Below are 19,395 nucleotides of genomic sequence, written 5' to 3'. Positions count from 1 at the left end.
TAATTGAAGAGAAAAATGCAATAGCCAGTGCCTGCCTAATGCACTACTACTGAGAGTCAACCAGTGTGAGAAAGGAATGATTTTCTGTGAAGGATTTGTGGAAGGTTTAGTAGCCGCATGCTGGATTTTTGTCAGAGTGCTTCTCATTTAGGAGTGTGGATTACATTTTTGATGAACAAGAAGTGTTAACAGAAAACTTACCAAGTTTGCAGTTGCTAAAAAGGAAAAACATTTAAAACTGGGTGCCTGTGGCAAGCTATTATTCCCTCCTCCCCTCTTACCCTAAGAACTACACTTACTTAAATAAGTGTACATAAAATAGTTTAAATCACTAAAGTTTCTAAAAAGAATGTGAGGTTAGTCATGTTATACACGTGTTCATGTTTTTAGAGAAGGAAGCATGCTTTGTGAACAAGAGACTGTGGCGAGGTTCATAAAAAGTCTGTAGAACAATTTCAAAACTTCAATTGGCTATTATTTTCACTATCTGCTAAATTTCATGTTTATTATATATGAATATTAATGTTTTTAGTCTGCAAATTGTTTTTGATTGTACTTGAGCAAGAAAGTGAAGAAAGAACATAATGCTTCTGTCTTGTTTAACTGTATTTTTCATTTTTTTTCAATCTGCTTTAAGAAAACTCAAAGAAAGGATAAGGTACTCCAGAAGAAATGCTTTAAGTTAAGGCCAAGGTAGTAATTATTCTATATTTATGCATTTTCCAAAACAGTCTTCAGAGAATAAAAAAACAAGACCTAGAAAAAGGTCCTTAAAAAGGATACCTTAAGAAAGGTTCTTTTACTGCATCTTTCATCTGCTATAAATCTATTTTTGTTGCAGATCCACTTTACCCATATTTCGCTTTAGTGAATTCTAGATTTTTTTTATTTCAACTGTTTCTTTAGGTAGGTGAGCATGCAGGACAAACACAAGCAAACTTCCACTGTTCATGAAATATTTTATTATAAATCACTTCAGACAAATTTTTCAAAAAAAATTGTTCATATCTGTAAAAGGAAACTATTTCAAAACAACATCCTTAAAGAAAATACTGTTCTTAAGCATCAACTTCAGTCAGAGCTCTTCTGTAACAAAATCTAACAAACAAAACCAATGGGTCAAGAGCTATTCGTTTCAGATGTACTCATAAAAGGGAGACTAAGATGTTACACAAATCACAGAGAATCTTTTTGTTGACAATGAAATAGGAACACTTGCTAGTTAATTCTGGCCTGACAAAGCAGCCCAATATTTAAATAATTTCCAGTCCCAAAAGAGACAAACCATTAACATTTCTTATTAATTAAGCCAGTCCTGGGTAAGGGTTAAAGCCACTTCAAAGCATCTAACATAAGCTCTTCATTTCATGTACTTCTCTTGTTGATCAGCCAAGATTTTTGCTGAGGATTTGGCATCATAGAAAAGTTCGTTTATTTCTTCAATATGCTCCTTCTCAATGCTGTCTTTCCCATTAATCTTGGCAAGCAGGTTAGCTGGGGTCAGTAACTGCACAGCGTACCTGTGATCAAACAGAGATGGATGAATAATTACAATTCAGTTCATCCCAGTGAATTAAATGTACGTATGGGTGGGAAATTTGTTAGGAAACACACAGCTCCCTCAGCAGTATTAAAAAAAAAAAAATCTTTTAGATCCTCTAGCATGTACACTCCTTAAACAAGGGAACAGGAGGATTACCAATCTTTCGTAACATCAACACTGTTCTGAATAAACCGCGTGTTATTGTATGGGAGAGGGCTGTCTCACTTCCAAGAGAGAATTATCCTACAGTGCTTTTAAACCCAGTCATACGTAAGATGTAGCAGAAAATCACACTGTGTTCATCTTACCTTAAGGTTGTCTTGGTACCAATTTCCCCTAAATGGTTTAGAGCTTCTTCACTAATATTTATTCCTTCTGTTTGAGCACGGAGTTTTATGATCTGTTGGGATGAACGATTAAGTCAGGTAACAGCCCAGACTATTAGCATGCTATGCTACTTAGATTACTTTCTAGAAACCCTGTCAGCTTAGAGATGGGACGTGCTATAAAATGAGATGGTATGGAGTTATCCTCGTGTAATTTACCACAGAACTAAAACAGATTTGTGGAATTCTAAGTCTTTGAATAAGTAAATACAATGTTGAAAAACTTATAAAAGGCAGGTAAAATAACATATCTGGACTATTCCTTGATAATTTTGTCTGGTTAGCAAGGTATAAACTATGCTTTTCATTCATAGATAAGAACTTAAACAAGGAAAGTGGAAAAGTATGCAGAAGTAGCAGTGACAGCTAGAGTCTTGTGGACAGCTACATCTGTTCCCAAATTTTGTAGTGTATTGCTGCTGCTACACAGCAGAGCTCTCCAGCAAGCCCTACAAAAAATATACTCTTCCCTTAGGAACTCACAACACACTTTTTATTCAATTGACATTAAGATAGTAAAATAAATCAAAAAGTTACTTTCTAAGATTCACCTATTCCTGCAAGAAGAAAAAAATCACTAAGAAGAATCTAATCTTTCAAGAACAGTCTCAGGCTCGTACCAGTTTGAAGATCTTTACAAAGTTGGAGAGCAAGATATCACCAATAAGCCTGAGCATATAAAGCTGTAACAAAAGTGGCACAAGTCTCTCGGTAGTCCGTATTACCAGCTGAGTGATAAGGGGCAGACTGGATAATGATGTTGTGTTGTAGTGCTGAGATAACTCTGGAACTGCAAGCCTCATATAATACAGGTATTTTTCACTTTGGCAGCTTTGTAAACAAGATATCAAGAAGCACTCGTTTAAATTAAAGCCATAAAAATGCGCCAGGAGAGTCAGGGTAGGGAACAGAGTAAAAGAGTGGTTTGAAATGGTAGGAAGTTGTGCTAAGATATTAATACTGAATATCAGAAATGCTACTGCAAATTGCAATTTCAAATTGAAGACCTTTTCCATCTTATAGATCACCCAAATATCACTTTCCGTTCGCTGAAATACTGCTACTTTATTCTTCTGCTAGAAACAAGACACCTTAAATGCCACGTCTCTAAGAACAACTATTTTAAAAAAAAAAACTTTTTGTCTAGCAACTCTGCAGAATCTTGCTGAAGGATCAGGGTCTAAGGCATTAACCCAGCAAATACATATATAAACAAGCTGCTGTGAAATAGGAAAAGTGTTTGCCAGGTGAAATACATTATGAACAGAATGTGCCAGTTATTACCTCTATCTGATACAAAGGCAAAACAAAAAAAGATTACCACAATGTCTGACTAGAATATTCTTACAACAGTGAATTTCCTAGGACCATATTCTCCCTGTTTTGGTTACACCAAGGTAACTGGGTCTTGCTCTCTCACAGCAGAGCTATACAATGGAATTTCTACTGGTTAGGAACAAACTTTTCAGTACAAGGACAATTCTTGCACTGATAAGCACATCAGTTGTGATAAGGCAAGGAGTCTCACACAGAAACATAACCAGGGAAAACTTCTTCCTAGCATGAAAGAAAAATGGGAGCAAAAATAGAGAAATAAATGGACCTCTTATTTTTACTGTCCTCCCCTGCTCCCCCCCCCCTCAATTGTATTTAGTTACATTCAAGGGTAATAAACAGCTCCTCCTTCTCTCCCAGGAGAAGTCATTCAAAAGCCTTAATTTAAGGGAAAATCAGATTATCTGACTATGGGAACATGATTTATGAAAAAAGGCTGTATGTATTTTTAGCTTTAGGAAAAGCTACTGTAAACACTTTTGCCCTCATCCCTGCGGAGGGTGGAAACCACAGCACTTAGCCAGCTCTTCTGAAAAATCAGCAGTTCAGACAATAGCTCTTTAACAGCGTATTATCTGCATGATAATATAGCACACTAGATAAGTATTACTTATACGTATTACTTTTTGTTAAACATGCTATATATAGCTCAGAGTGCATATTCTTGCTACCCTAATTGCACAAAATTCACATACAATACAGGGAAGTCAAGACAACTGTCTTTAACATCTCCAGACTAAGCAGAAATCACGCTTTAATACCTGTTTTGTATGCAGAAAATACATAATCGTGTTATTGAAATCACTGGGCTGCTTCTACTATTATCTGTACTTTAAAGCATTAAAGTATCCTTTTAGGCACAAAAAATCATCCAGAGCATGGTTCAGCTGTATGTGAAAAGCTCCTCAAACCAAATGAAGTGAAGCTTTGCCTCTACGTTTATATTCGATAAATGCCTCAGCTTCACCTTGGCACTTATCCAGCAGCAGGAGACTATTATCTCGTGACAACGCTCTCCTCCATTGACACTATCTCTTAAATAATACAAAGAATTGACATGATAAACTGTAATGTCTTCTGCATTGTGTCACTTCACAGCATTGAGACGCTAATGAGGGGGATCTTTGACACGGTGCATCATAATGGAACCCAAGCATTATAATCGATACACAATACGTTGTGATGGTCCCACAGGAAAGGCTCCAGGCATTCAGACGCGTATCTCTGCAACATTTACTGTGCTTACATTTCCAAACTTGACTAGGAGCATAAAACTCCTTCCAGTTTCAGGGAACTACTCCAGAAGGTTAAAGCTACAGTACAGAGCATGGAGGCAGAAATGCAGTGCATGAAGTTGCGTTCTGTAACCTCTCTCATCTCTTGTGTGGAGGAACAGCCTGAGGAGTGGGACCATTGGTCCTAAAATCTAACACTTCCCCTCATAACAAACAGAAAAAGAGCTACCTCCTGGAACCTGCAAACTCTATGGAAAGCACAGCGGTGCAAGAGAGGTGGTCAGCTAACAATTCATGGCATTTCATGCAAGTGAGATGTCACTTTCAGCTCTAGATGTGTTTACCAATAAAACTCATCAGTGGACGGAAATCCAACAAAAAAGTGCAGGCAGAACCTTAACTGGCTTATTCTCAATGGTTACAGAAGCAGCATACATTTAGGAAGTGGTAAGCTTTCTGGCACAAACCCTGCTGACCATACAGTTTCAAACAGCTCTATAGCAACAGAATATACAGAGACATAGCAGTTATCCCAAGAGACTAGAATTCCAGGGACTTTTTAGAAGCTCTTTAAAATGTTTATACCTGCTTCATTTCTTGGGGTGTATACAGCATGGTTCGGATAATCATCACTCTGTCCAGCAGGTCCAGTGGTATTCCATGAGGAGACACTACATCCTCTGTGCCTCTGAAGGAGAAAGCAAACAGAAATGGATCAACTACTGCTCTGAGTTCAGTACCTTGATTTGACTAAAATCAGTAATAGGTGACTACACATCTACTGCTTTACAATTCTTATGTCTTCCCCATGCAGGCATGTTCCCCAGATACAGACAAGAAATAGTCTAGTTCATACTGGACAGCCTGAAGGAAACAAATACTATTTCTGGAACTCTTAAAATGTCACTCAGAAATAGTTTGTGGTGATGCTTTTTTTCATGTTTCTCTTCATTGAATCTTATACAATACAGCCTTAGCTAATGTTCCGAAGTATCTTCCAGAAAGGAACAACTCACTAAGTTGTTCACCAATGTCAATAGAAATGATATTCACTATCATTAATTGGGAGAACATTCTCTCTTGCTCAACAAGCCATTACTTCGTTCAATATTTCCCTCACCCGTACAGCCACCACAGTGGTTTTACTTTACACACTTGCAATCCAGCAAATTCCGAGTTGGAGATCTGTGCATGAAGGATAGAGAAGGATCTAGACCCTCAACCATTTTATTTGTTTGGCATAAAGCAGCCAACAGCAAAATCACAGGTACATCTACTCTGCTCTTCCAAGACAACCATGAGTTGCTGTGAAGTCAAGAATGAAAGAGAGCCGCATTTCATGAGACCTACGGAGATCACAGGTGAAAATGGTGAAGTGCTGGTGGACAACTACATTTCCAATTTCTGTGCCAGCCTTTAAGCATTTCACCTTTTGTTGCAGTCCTCTGTAGGAGACAAATCAAAATGTCCTGAAATCATCTCCTGCTGTACTCTTGAGTAGACGGTGTTGTTTCCTCTGAATCAGTTAATTCTCTTATGATTTAAAAACTCAGCTACAATTAATTTTTTCTTTTTAAGAGCCACCACTAGGTGAATTAGAGCTTCACCAACTATGTGAGATAACAGTATACAGTAAAGGCCTTGCTTTTAAGGGATTTAGTTTACCAAAACTTGATACAACTATTATATGGAAAACTTCCTTTCTTAAATCATGTGTTTCTGTCAGTCCACGCTGACAGAGCTGTTTGTTCTATTTTTACGAGACGGCCTTTTTATGCCTTTGTAAAAAGAGCACTGCAACATCTACCTCAAACATTTTTGAAGAGCTTATCACCTTAACTTCTAAGCAATGCAAACAAAGAAAGATTAATACCAGATGAGCCAGTAAGAGTGAAAGGAATAGCTGGTTACACAGCTGAATTAAATCAATTTAGAGAGTAGCAATCATTGCTAATGACAGCTTGTTTAGACATAATTTGACCTAGACCACAAATTAGCAGTAAAACTTCAGGAAGAATCTGAAAGAGCACACTTTTACTGAAAATCTGAAGAATGTGTTGTGTGGGTGCAAAATACTGAAGTAGAGGCACGAACTGGAGTGGAGATGAAATATAAGTTAGTTGGCAAAGCTGGAGAAACAAAAAAATCCAGCCTAATATAGTAGGAAAGAATGGAGAATGGGGACAGGCTGAACTGTGATATGCTTTAACAGTAAGAACAGGAAGCTGAAGTCTGATGCAAGAAGGATAGTAAACAGTGAAGTTATCCAGAAGCAGGAAACCATGATATTAGAGATTTGTAGCTCTGGTGCTCTGGAAGTCCCTAATGCACAAGCAAGAGATGTGTTGAGGTATCCAAAGAGAAAGGTAAGTGTAATAGAACACCCAGGAAACAGACAATTCAGAGGCTGTTAGAGAAAATGAAGAATTTCATTCTGCTTTAATTCAGTCAGTCTGGCATGAAGTGCTTTTCCCCTCATGAAGCTCATGAGCAGTTCTGGAGCACTAATGGAGCTTGCAACCCAACTAATGAAACTGGAAAATTCAACTTTAGACATACCTGATAACACAATTTCCTCGATTGGAAGCAAAGATGACAATGGGGGAAATAGAAGACTCCAGTGCTCGGTGCAGGTATGTGAAACATTCAATATCCAGCATGTGAACCTCATCTACAAACAGCACACCCGGGACCAGCTCTGCAATGCCTTGATCGATGTATTTATTTACCACTTTATTTATTTCTCCTCTAAGTTTATCTACAAGAACCAAAAGAAATTGTTAGTTATTCTGCTAGTGAGCTGTATGTCTCTATGAAAGACTTAGAGTAATATTCTCCTTGAAATTTTCATGGGTTGGTTTTTTATTGCCACAAGGTAAATCTTTGTGACATCAAAATGATGTGGCATTTAAAACTAAACTAAGATCTGTGATTTCACTGCTATATTGTAGAGACACCTGTGCATCAAACTATTCCTAAACCGAACTTCTGGCACTGAACTGAAGCAGTCTGTTCTCTATCTTACCTTGTGAAACACTACATCAGAGGAAGAAAAGACAGTCAGCTAAACATCGGTTTAAAACATGAAGCTTAACTGAGTTTCCAAGCACGGGTGAAGAGAACATTACAAAAGAATAAAATATTCCTACTGTATTTCAGCAAGGCAGTTCTTTTAACCAATTATATGAGCATGTGCATTATATATATGGGGCTATATAAAAATTCTGTCAACATTTGGATCTCAAAGTCATGCAAGATGTTATATGGATAAATCTGACTTCAAAATAAGCAAAGTGACCTCTGGAACAGAAGAAAAACTTCAAAAGAGCACCATTCCGGTTAAATATTGAAGACGACTTTGATCTAAATTTAGATAGTCACTTACTGAAACATTTCTTTCAAAGCAAAAAACAGAATAGATCTTTCTGTAGATCTTTTTTCCTTCCATGAAGTTGTAGGTAGGAAAGCAGCAGTGCACTTAGACCATCAAGTCAAAATGCAGCTGCTATAGAAGGGTCAAAACCAAATCAAGGTCTGCAGAAGCCTTTTTTCTGCTCCACAGAAATACTGCATAGTTGCTTCATGTAAGAAATAGCCTAAGTTTTTTAGATTTTGGAGGGGTCAGTTTGGATCTCAGTGTGGCTATAGAAAAATATGAACTATGCACCTTCTGGGAACTATGTTTTGAGAAGGGGGATGGCACTACCTTTCTGACCTCTTTCTCTCCGAGACGATGGGTAGAGTTCAGTATGTAGTTTGAAACTATCGGTGTGAACCAGTAACATGTTGGTACTCTTTCCAGCTATTGCAATTGTGGCAGTTGTATCACTGTTCTCTCAAATCTGAATGTTTTTGAGTAAATATTATGAAGGCATTCATTAGAGATGTCACATGAGTAACATGATTTTTAATTCTTCTCTAACTAGCAAACGTATAGGTTATGTTGGTCAGAAATATGATGAAGGATTCATACCGGTAATTTCAGTTTTCTTAGGCTTCATCAATTGTCCCATCATAGAAAGGATGTCTTGCCCACCCTAGGAAAAGAAAGTTACAGATCAACTATTAAGTCTTCTAGTGAACACATACAAAGAGAATTTTAAAAACTGGGAAGTGGTTAAAGAAGTTGTTTCTTACACTTAACTCGATATTTTATTTAATCAGTGGTTGATAACTTGCCAAAGGGCGGGTAACTTTACCACAGTGGTATTCTAATAGATTAATTATCCATCTCATCCACTCATTCTTTAGCCTTGCTCATTTGGAGTGCGCAAAAAATCAAAATGAGATATCCTCTTTTAAAAATTGTAACAGAAGCTCATTAAGAACTGAAAACATCATCAAGGAACAGAGACTTGGGATGGCCTGTGCACACTGTAACTGTTCAACCTATCAACACAATTATGCTGAGTTTTAACACTTTTTAATTCCTCAATTTTATCATGTAAATGATTTTGCTGGAAAAAAAAGTATGTTTATTTTGAAGAGGAATAGGTTAAGTGGTTGTAGTATCACAGCGTAGGAGTGGCAGCCTTTAAACATGGATATTGTATTGTCAGTGGCTTTTGTTTATGACAGAGATGGAGTTTCCTCAATACTCAGTTTATGTTAAGATACAGTAAAGAGTGTTGTGTTTTTGTTTGTTTGTTTGTTGTTGTTGTTTTTTTGCTGAAATGCATTCAGAACTCTAGTGAAAATCACAAGGAAGTTCAATGAGAGGTTATGAAATATTTCTGAAGGAAGCAGGGACATTAAAAGAATCTACAGCAAAGTCAAAAATACTTTGTGATCATTTATCATAGTGCTTGCAATTTCTATTTCATGACCACAAAGCCATAGCTAGAGAAGAAATTAATCTGTGTTCACGACTTTCAATAAAAAAATTATGCAGATCTGGCTGCTGCTACCTCACATCTCTCCTTATAGAGAGAAAGATGTAATCTTTTTCTCTGGTCAAGAGGAGCAGCACACTCAGCTTTTTCTGCAGTGGATGGGGCACAGCAGTATGTGGAAGGAGGAGGCAGGTCTAGATTATGCTTTTACTGTGAAGGTAGCAGATCCCACATATCCATGTGGAAGTTCCTCTGACAAATATTCGTAAGTGAATCCTAACCAAGCAACCACCTCTTTGACCTGGACAGGAGGGCCAAAGAGGCAGCCAACTGAGGTAGGACCTCCCTGCAAACAGAGAGGAAAGGTAGAGTGGCCTTCAAGGTAAGGCATGCTGCTCTTCCTATTTAAGGTAATTTAGGATATCTCAAAGCTTTTTGCATCTCCTTGATTATTTTAAAAGCTATCACATCCACGTAAAGTAATTTTCTTGTAAAGACTTCATCTGTGGAGTCAGGTACCTGAGGTCGAGCGTTGGCCACATCCAAGTCATGCAGGGTGACATCCTGAATAATTTCCTTTTTCTTGTGCACATCACCCTTTGGCAAGGGAACATACTCTTCAGCTTCAAGGTCGAATTCTGTAGCATACGTATCACACCTGCCTTGCCTCTGGAGAAAGGCAAAGAAGAAAAGCCCAGGTATAGAATTGGTTTCAGTGCCAAAACTTGAGTGACATAAACTTGATAAAGGGCTTGGTTCACAATTACAGTACTGAAAAGCTTCAGTCTGACAATTCAGACACCCCCCTCCCTGATTTAGCAAAAGGCATGTTGTATCTACTGATCAAAGCTCAAAAACTCTGGTGAAATGCACCTGATATTTTAGCAGTAAGAATATTCCACTTTTCTCTCTCTCCCTCCCCTCTTCTTTTAACTGTATGCAATTCTTGCTAAAGGACAAATCCAGCAGATTAGCTAGAGATTGGGAGAACTGTTCAAGACTCCTTTGTAGGTGGGTGATTTATTATATGATACAAAATATTATGCTCATCCATTAAACAGCAAGTATCGCTGTACACTACTTTCTGAATCAGATATGAAAAGAATGCTAACTAATGCAGTATTCCCTTCTACGTGTATATATCTTGTGGAGAAAATACCAGAGCGATAAAAGAAAGATTAAATACACTGCACATGTCAGCCTGAAAATGACTAAAGTTGCTTGGTTTTCTCCCCCCTTCCCTTAAAGATGTTTTGATCTTACAGGAAAGAAAACTCATCCAGGCAGCATCAGTGATAGCTTCCTTGCCAGATGACCTCAATTGTGAACCAGATGACCATGCTCTTTCAGTGCAAGAGATATTTTTCTTTATAGATAAGGAAAACACTAGGCTCTTATTAAAACTTTCACGTAACCATTTCACGTCAATTAAGCTTAACAAATTGGAGAGCTTTTTAACAAAGGCAGAGAAAGACCTGCAAGAATACATCCACCTGTATAAAAATGCAGAACTTTTATCTTACCTTGACGGCTCCGCTGTTTGCTTCAATATAAATAACATCGCCAGTTTCCACTCGTTCCTTCTGCAAGCTTTCAAATATGCTTGGGTCCAGCTGGAGACAAACAAACATCACAGTTGGTCAAAACAGTTCCATATTATTATGGTAATGGAGGAAGAGAAGCTTAGACTAAAGCTCACTCCTATCAGGCAAAATTAAACTGTAACCCCCCCCACAATACCTTGTAGGATTTTATGAAGCTGTAAGACCTGGAGTACTGGTAGAGTACAACCTTAGTCTCTATTGTAAAATCTGAAAGAAGATGCACAAAACTTACTTCCTTACATAAAAATAAATGTCTGAAGAAAGTGACATTAAGAGCCAAAAACATAATGATAATGACTGCAGTAACAAAGTATACCTTTGTGCAAAGTGACAATATGTTTGTACCTAGGATGTGGTGCTTTGTTTGCTTTCTAGCAAAACTTTCACAAAAAAACCTGGCTATTGCACTGGTTTATGCTACTTGATCTCTTGAGTCTGCATCCTCTGTGGAGCTGGGTGAAGGAAAGTGGATATGGAATACGTTAAATGCTATTGTTTCTCTTAGTACATATTTATTCATTTTTGCTCTACGTTTTCTTGTTTTCAGAGTGAACAAACTGAAGATGATGCTTAACAACAGAGACAGCATTCAGTTCTCTCACACTCTAACTGACAGGGAAATTAAACAATATGGACAGAGACTTGTACAAGAAAACAAAGGGAAAGTGGGTCTGAGCTGGCAAGCTACCAGCTCAATTTCTAGTTCTCTATCACATCTCCACACATAGAAAGGGATGTGACAGAAAGAACAATTTATACTGAAGCAGGCAAAATTTCCCAAAACCATACTCAAAAATTCGACTGCGTATCAGGAAAACAAAAAACAAACAAACAAACAAAAGCTTTCTTGTACATTCGCTGTCATGACCACAAAGTTACAACTGCAATCAGTGTGAGCACATCATAGTCTGAGGCAGGTTGTAGCTCAGATTCTCAGCTAAGCCCATTTTTTCTGTGATGCTAGTAAGGCTGTAAAACTGCATCAGAATCTCTTCCTGTTTAAACTCTCCTTTAGCTCGCTTGAATGTGCATGAGTGTGTGTTGCCAGACAGAAAAATAACAGGAACTGTTGACTGAGTGATGGGATTACCCCTCATTTCAATGGGTAGGAGAAAAGACTAACATCTAAATAATCTCTACGAAAAGCAGATAAACATACATCCGCAGGAGTAGGGAAAAGTTGTCTAGCAAAAATGTCTCCTGGCATTGTTATGCTACACAACTGGGGATCTAGAGCTTAAAAAGGAAATAAGAACTGCTAAAAACAGAAATCGTAGATATGAAATTCTTAAGGAAATTTTTGAGACTCTACCATCCATACCTTCAACTGTTTGGTTCCCTTTGCAGTTTTGAGTCCTATAATTACATGGCTGATGGTTTTGCCGTAACCCCCCATAGGATTTTCAGTCTCACATGGAGTTAGTTCTGTAACCTCTCCTTCATAAACCTCCTTGGTCTCTTTAATCCTCAATCCTGCAAGAAATTGTTTGGAATAGTACACAAATCAATGGCCATAAACACTCAAGAGTCTGCTGCACTAATGCCAACAAATTTTAACGTATCATTAGGGTTCATTACATTTAATGGGATTTTTTTATTTTCAGAAATTGAAAGATCAATTATAATTCTCTTCTTCAATAGAAAGTGAGAATACTCATCCTGGGCAATGAAAGGGAAAGCTCAGCCCAAGTTCTGACGGAAAAGCAGTTTAATAAACTCTAAAATTTTCTTTCTGCCCATTACTACTAGCTCTTGAAGCAAACGTCAGTATCCTTTCTCTTTTCACTCCCCTCGAAGAGGAGATTTGCTGCCCTATGTTAAAGATAAAAAATTCATCAAAATTCTGAAACTAAAGATCAGTGACACTAAAGTAACTAGGAGTTTTACACAATTTTCATACTATCAGAAACGTTCTGCTAAGTCAGGAAAGAGGAGAAAAATAAGTAACTTCATAAAAAAAGATTAGCAACTAAGTTAAAAATAGCATAAATTGATTAACAGGTATGTTAGAATCTCATAAAATTAATAAAAGCTTAATGTATCATGTAAAATATTTGTCAAGTTAATAGCAAAAGGTGAGCTAGATAAAATTTAACAGAGTTTGCTATGATGCAAACTTAAAACTATTCCAAAAGAGGTGACATTGACATCCTTACTTTGCTGTTTTTCAGATAGTTCAGAAATCATCACAGTATCTGAGTATCTTGTATTCTTGTCACAACTATTGTAATGGACTAACAGTTGTTATAAACTGATAAATAATACGAAGCTGAGGAGTTTTACAGTTAGACTGTCCCCAAGAAAAAGCACTATCATCACCACCACTACAATTATGCAGATGTTCTAACTACATAAAAGTTCAAAGAGCCCACATCTGAAGAGACTCTATAAAGCATTTTATGAGACACATATGCCGTACCAAAAATAATGAATGGGCTGTAACAAGATATAAGGAAGTCATCCTGCCCAGTCTGAGGCTATTAGGACTTTATAAAACTTTCCTTGTTCCTCAACTTTTCATTTTACTTTGAAATAGATCAGACTCTTCACCAGTAATCTTGAGTTGTTGATAGGGAAATAGAAAGAACTGACAAATATGAGTCTGTCTCCCTCTACTGGACCCAAATCAAGAGTAGGATTTGAAATGTGAAAAATAGGATATTTGTGGACAATGTGATTTCTTGGTACGAAGTATTTGTTTTCTCTTATTTAGCACTATATAAGAAGTTCTATATGAAGTTAATTTTTAACATGTTTTTCTGGCATGCCAAACCATCACATAAAAAAAAATAATGAACCTTTGAGTTATAAAATTGTCCTAGACAAGGCTGTATCGCATGGGTTACATATGCAAGGAATGTTTAGTAATACGGGAAACTGTACTGCAAAACTGTTGGTGGTGAGAAATGGACATTCACAGGCTTGTTTTTCCTTTTTGCTTTGTTTTTAAACTTTCAGCACAAGCACTGTTCTGCTCCCACAAACTGCAAGCCATTCATGCTTGCGGTAAGTTTTGTATGTTCCTAAAGTACATCTTCCAGTTTCACTCTTCTGAAAAGTAGCAGATTCACATGATCAGAGTCTGCTCCACAGCACAAACCAGAGCTGAGCCAGCAAGGATAACCCAGAGACTTGCTTCAAAAGCATGCCTCTAATTTAAACTGATGTGTTCACATAGATACGTCCATAGAAAATATTTACAGTTTAGCATGATCTGAGCAAAGGTAATCATGTTCTGAATTTGCTGATTATCTTTTGTTTCCAAATCAACCTGCATTTATCAGCTACGAATTTCACTCTTAAATGAGCTCTAACTTAAACAGAGGCATCTACTTACAAATTAGAAGCATGAATCTAAGAAGAAAGTTGTAGAATGCTTCATGTTTGGGCTCAGTAGCGTTATACGTATGAACTTAGACAATGCTTATTTGATTTACTGGCAGTTACAATTCAGAGATACAGGGAATGGACATGCTGTTCAAGGGGCTATTCTAGTAGTTATTTGTTACTGCGTCTGAGCTTGTAACATAAGCTACTGTCATCATCCTTCCCAGCTGCTAATAAGGTCTATACGATATTAATCCCTCTCATCTGAAGTGGTTTTTGTTTTTAAAACCTGTACAATTCCATCTTCTCATTTCCCACTCCATGTTTTTATGTTTCTTACATACAATAATCTACCTGCTATACACTAGACAGTGCCTGGCCAGTAGAGAATGTCAAGTCTGTTATTAAATGACTCAACAAAAATTCTGAAAACTCTGAACTGCCCTTTTCCTCGTACAGCAATGTGTTTGAACATGTCAGATTCTGTTGCTTCCAAGGAAAAAAAAAGGAAAAAAGAAGAAACCGACGTTAACATCCCTGATAATTTTTATAAATAATATAGATGATATATATAGAACCTGCTGGTAAGGTATCATACAAAAAAAAAAAATCAGGTATTGATCGACGTAAGTGTATTTTTTTTTCTTGCACCCAGTCACAGCAAACAGTGCATTGTTCATACAAAATCCTTTTTTAGAACATGCACCCTTTTAAAGTATTTATTTACCCAGCAAGGGATCTAAAGCCTAACTGAGATTTGAACATGATTGGAAAGTGTTCCATTTTGAAAAACAATGGATGCTAGTCCTTTAAAATATTTTTTTACACTGATAAAAACATTCAATAAAGGTTGTGTTATGAAAATGTGACAGAGAATTCAACACAAAGGAATAAAAGAGGTTCCATCTTTCATTAACACCAATATTTGTTTAGAAGTGTCTCTCTACTGCCATTCAGGGAATGCAGGAGACTGACAATGTATCTGGCTGTTAACCTGAGAGAGTTAAAATACTGCTATCTCTGCAACTGACAACACGGATGGCAGAAGTTTCATCTCTTGGTTCAAGTTTCCAGATCTCTGACAGGGAACTTCATCACATCAAGGAAATATTGCAGACTACTCACTCTCTGGCTTCCCTCCCCCAGGCCCTGCCAGACTCACGGTAACTAGAAGACCACAGACTACTGAAAGTTGCTTTCTTATAAAAGTCAATGGACTGCGTTTGTTTGGTTGCAGAGTTGAGAGACATCTTCACTGCCATCAAATACTCTGATGAAGTCAGAGGGGAAACATGGTACAGAAACCAGGAAAATTAACTGTTAATATGTCCAGTGTTTTGGTTAGGCTATCTTCAGGCAATCCTCAGACAAACAAGGGCCACTTTAACTGCGTTTATCAGCTGTCAGCAAAGATCACCTAAGAGATTTTAGATACTTAGTAAGGTTGTATTGTAAATTGGTTAAATTTGCATTGAGCTTGTACAAGCACTCTGGAATCGAGAAGAAAATTGAGGAAGATATTAAGTTAAGGTATTTATTTTGCTGGCACAGAAATTTCCTCTGGGCTCATTGTTACACTAAGTCATGCTAACACTGCCATTTGGGAGTCCCCGAAGAAGGCTGTTTGCTTAATAGCATAAAATCACTAAAAAAAAAAAAAAAAAGGAGAGACCATTTTGCTGTCTAAAAGTATTTCTGCTAATGTAAGAAACTAAAAATAGGTTTTCTTTTGTATTTATGCAGTCAAAGGCAAAAGGAGATGGACCTGGAGGTCGAGAAGAGACTCTGGGGAAGCAGAGTAAACCAAAAATAACTGTGGGAGACAACCATTATATTATGGTTTATATCCAGAGGGCCTTACTGACTCCACTAAGTATGAGAAGAGATTCACCAAACTAAGATCAACACAGAAAAAAAGAACATACACTGTGATCTCGAAACCACCATGACCACTGAAAAAACCTTCCTTTTCAGATGACTGGAAAAAAACAACAAAGTAAGTATCATGCAAATACTTAATTATTCTGCTTTTCTGAAACTTACCAATTGCCCGTCGGAAGTTTTCCATTAGAACTTCTGTTTTCTTGATCTCAGTGGAATAGACTTCACTTCCAACCATAGGACAAAAGGGAACTTTACTGCCTAGTTCCTGAGCAATAGCTAAAGCCAGAGCAGTCTTAAAAATAGAAAAAGACATTATGCATTTAATTTGTTTAAGGATGAACGTAGGATTCTTTCTACACAGAGTTAACTTTCCTTATCTTATCGCTTTCCATCTGTCAACTACCAATTTAATGTTAGATCCATTCTGTCTGACAGATATGTCTCACACATAGCTAGCCCCCTCCTCCACAAAACATATTAGACATTAAGTGACTTTTACCAAAGATACATAAAACACCTTAACAGAACAATACTGTACACTTGAATTTAACATCTGATACAAATGCTAGTTGCCTGAAATAGCAGGAGGGCAAAAATAAAAGCAAAAACTATCTAGGATGTTATATTAAAATTAATTTTGAAGCCTCTTCTTAAGAAACCACACCACCTATGTGTTTATAATCTACACACGATGTCTTTACGCTAATGATGCCTGAACACACCACTGGATACAGCCAACGTTAATGACATGGCAAAAATCAAAACATAAAGCGGGGAAACACATCAATACCTTAATGAAAAAGAAAATCCGGTAGATGAAAACAATATGTAACCACTACCCCAAAATGGTTTGGGCAATAAATAAAATGAAAATAGCTCTTGGAATACTTTATTTTGTATAAATAAGGAAAATAATACCTTGCCAGTTCCAGGAGGTCCTGCCAACAGTACAGCTCTACCAGCCATTTTCTTGCTTTTGATTAATTCCACTATAATCCCGCAAGCCTATAGATTAAATAAGTATTTACATTGTTAACAATAGCATTGCTGTAATATTTTTCATTCCAGTAACAGTAGAGAAAAATGTCATGTCAAGAAAAATTAGGTCATGTGAACCCACTAAAATAAAGAGGATTACAATTTTATGCATATAAAATAAACACACGATCAGAAAAAAAAAATACTTCCCACAATTACTTTATCTAGCACGCTGAAAAAAATTAAATAATCAAAGACAGCAAAACTCAAACGTCAGAGCACAGCATCCTTTCCCTCTCTCCGAGCAACAGGCATGTATCAGGGTATAAAAATAAAGCAAGAAGCGCGGTTTGGGCCTTCCGAACGACAATTCGCTGAAGCACTCCCCGAGGGCCGGATGCAGGGCTGAAAAGGAAGCCCCAAACCCCACTTGCAGCGCATCTCTGCCTGTTGGCGGCTTTTTGCTGCCTCTGGCACCTTAATTCTTAAACTCAAGGCGCAGAACACCGCAGCCACCGCGGGGCGAACGAGAAGGCGCCCGGAGCCAAAAGCCCAGAGCAACGGGGCCACAAAACCCGGGGGCTGCCGCCCGGCCTCCCCTCAGCTCAGGAGGCGCCAGGATCGGGGCCTTCCCCCCCCTCCCCCCCAATCTCACCTCCCTCGCGTTCTCCTGCCCCACCAGCCCGGCCCCCGCCGGCTTGGCGGTGCCGCTCTCGTCCAGCCCCAGCCCCTTGACATGGCTGTGGGCGGCGATGCGCTGTGTTTTGGACGTGCTCTTCACCTCCTCGATCTTCATGGCGGCCCCGCTCCCCTCCGCGCCTCACGGCCGCACGCGGCCCGCCCGTTGCCAAGGCGCCCGCCCGCCTCGGCTCGGCCCGCCCCCGCGCCGCCGCTATTGGTCCGCCTGCCGCCCGCTCTCGGTGCTGATTGGCTGAGGCGGCTGCCCGTCGCAGTCAGGGGGTGCGTTGGGGTTTAGCGTCCGGCTCGGCGCTTCCCGGTGCGCCGCTCTGAGGGGCCGGCGGCGAGCGGGGGCTGCAGGGAGGGGGGGCCGGGGGCGAGGCGGCTTCTCCTCAGCCGGGGGTCGTGGCCAGGGGGTGGCTGAGGGCTGGGAGCAGGGGACACTCCTTCTCCCCTCGCCACAGGGGGCTCCGGTTTGCTCCCGGTGGCCTCCTGCCCCCGCTGGCAGTGGGTGCAGCTCACAGAGCTGAGGTGAAGCTTCCCGTGAGGGGTTTCTAGGTATTGGTCATGGAAGTAGCAAGGGCAGGGTTTTACTCCCGAGTGTGCCTTCCTAAATTCTTCCAGTTACCTGTGTGACGGCTAAATAACTCCGTTTTGTATGTCTAAGGTACTTATGTAAGAATCTGAGGCTTTAATTTGTCTTCCAGTATGCTGTATGTGTGATCTAATAGCTTCCTCCTGAGCTTGGGGCTACCAAATTGAGGAGTAAACTTCATCTCCTCAGCAGCCAGCTTCGTGCCCTCACAGAACTCACCCATGGCTCTCACACCTGTGCCATCCTGTGGCTTGTGGTTCACCTGTTGCATCTTCTGTATGGTGTTTAAATGCTTGAGATGGAGACGTGAAATCTCAGAGCACCTCGGAGCTGCCTGTTCCCCTGACTTGTCCTTGTAGATAAAGGGATTACTCTCCAAAATGAGAGGACTCTTCCCACAAATGCATCGTGTCTGATAATAAAGCTGTGGCCGTGTCTGTGATATGCAAGGTTAATGGACTAACAGCATGATGCAGGCCTGTTTGTTCAAGGGGATGCTGCTGTCTCAGCTCTGCTACCACCTGCCAGGCAGAAATACAAAGGTAGTTGTGCGATGACACAAAATAGAGGGGGGCTTTTGGGAAGGGTGGGTGTAGTGGCTGGGGCTGCAGAAGCTTGGTGAGCACTATACGTGCTGTTCGTTCCCTTTTTGTCCAACAGCTTCCGTTAGTTTTGATATGTGTCATTCAGCAAAGACTTGGCTATTTGTTTTTTTCTTTTTCTGCTAACTTGTTCTGTCAGTTTATATTTACATAATCTAGTTTAAAATTGCAATTACAATATAATTGCACACACATGTAGTTCAACACCTTTGTAAGGGTATCCACTTAGACAACTGTTTTAGCTAAGAATTTTTGAATCCAATAAACACAAGCTATCCTTTAAATAATTAAAAAAGCATGTATACTATTGGATTCTATACGTCCTTTCAGGGTCATATTAGTCACAGAATACAAATGCCTAATATGTACTGAGCTGTAGACATTTTTTGGTAAAAG

At 38.9% G+C, this 19,395-nt stretch overlaps 1 protein-coding gene across 1 annotated transcript; it reads right to left on the bottom strand.

Moving 5' to 3' along the window:
- Nucleotides 1-939: 939 nt before the first annotated feature.
- Nucleotides 940-17,973, bottom strand: RUVBL1 (RuvB like AAA ATPase 1). The gene is made up of 11 exons (XM_084292595.1): nucleotides 17,780-17,973; nucleotides 17,065-17,151; nucleotides 16,306-16,438; nucleotides 12,257-12,408; nucleotides 10,855-10,944; nucleotides 9,851-10,000; nucleotides 8,473-8,536; nucleotides 7,059-7,257; nucleotides 5,085-5,187; nucleotides 1,852-1,943; nucleotides 940-1,520 (listed from the first exon to the last, which is right to left on the bottom strand). Exons 1-11 carry the CDS (start codon nucleotides 17,918-17,920, stop codon nucleotides 1,361-1,363), a joined length of 1,371 nt encoding a protein of 456 aa, XP_084148721.1. The 5' UTR covers nucleotides 17,921-17,973; the 3' UTR covers nucleotides 940-1,360.
- Nucleotides 17,974-19,395: the final 1,422 nt, after the last annotated feature.

The sequence above is a fragment of the Netta rufina genome (genome assembly GCF_964035555.1).
Source record: "Netta rufina genome assembly, chromosome: 10".
NCBI classification, from domain to species: Eukaryota; Metazoa; Chordata; class Aves; order Anseriformes; family Anatidae; genus Netta; species Netta rufina.
This window is presented reverse-complemented; position numbering and strand designations above follow the sequence as displayed.

Coding starts and splice junctions, on each gene's coding strand:
- RUVBL1 (XM_084292595.1), bottom strand. CDS start 17,920: ATGAAGATCGAGGAGGTGAAGAGCACGTCCAAAACACAGCGCATCGCC. Junction 17,152..17,779: donor GGCAGGAGAACGCGAGGGAG/GTGAGATTGGGG, acceptor TTTAATCTATAG/GCTTGCGGGATTATAGTGGA. Junction 1,521..1,851: donor GGTACCAAGACAACCTTAAG/GTAAGATGAACA, acceptor GTTTGATCACAG/GTACGCTGTGCAGTTACTGA.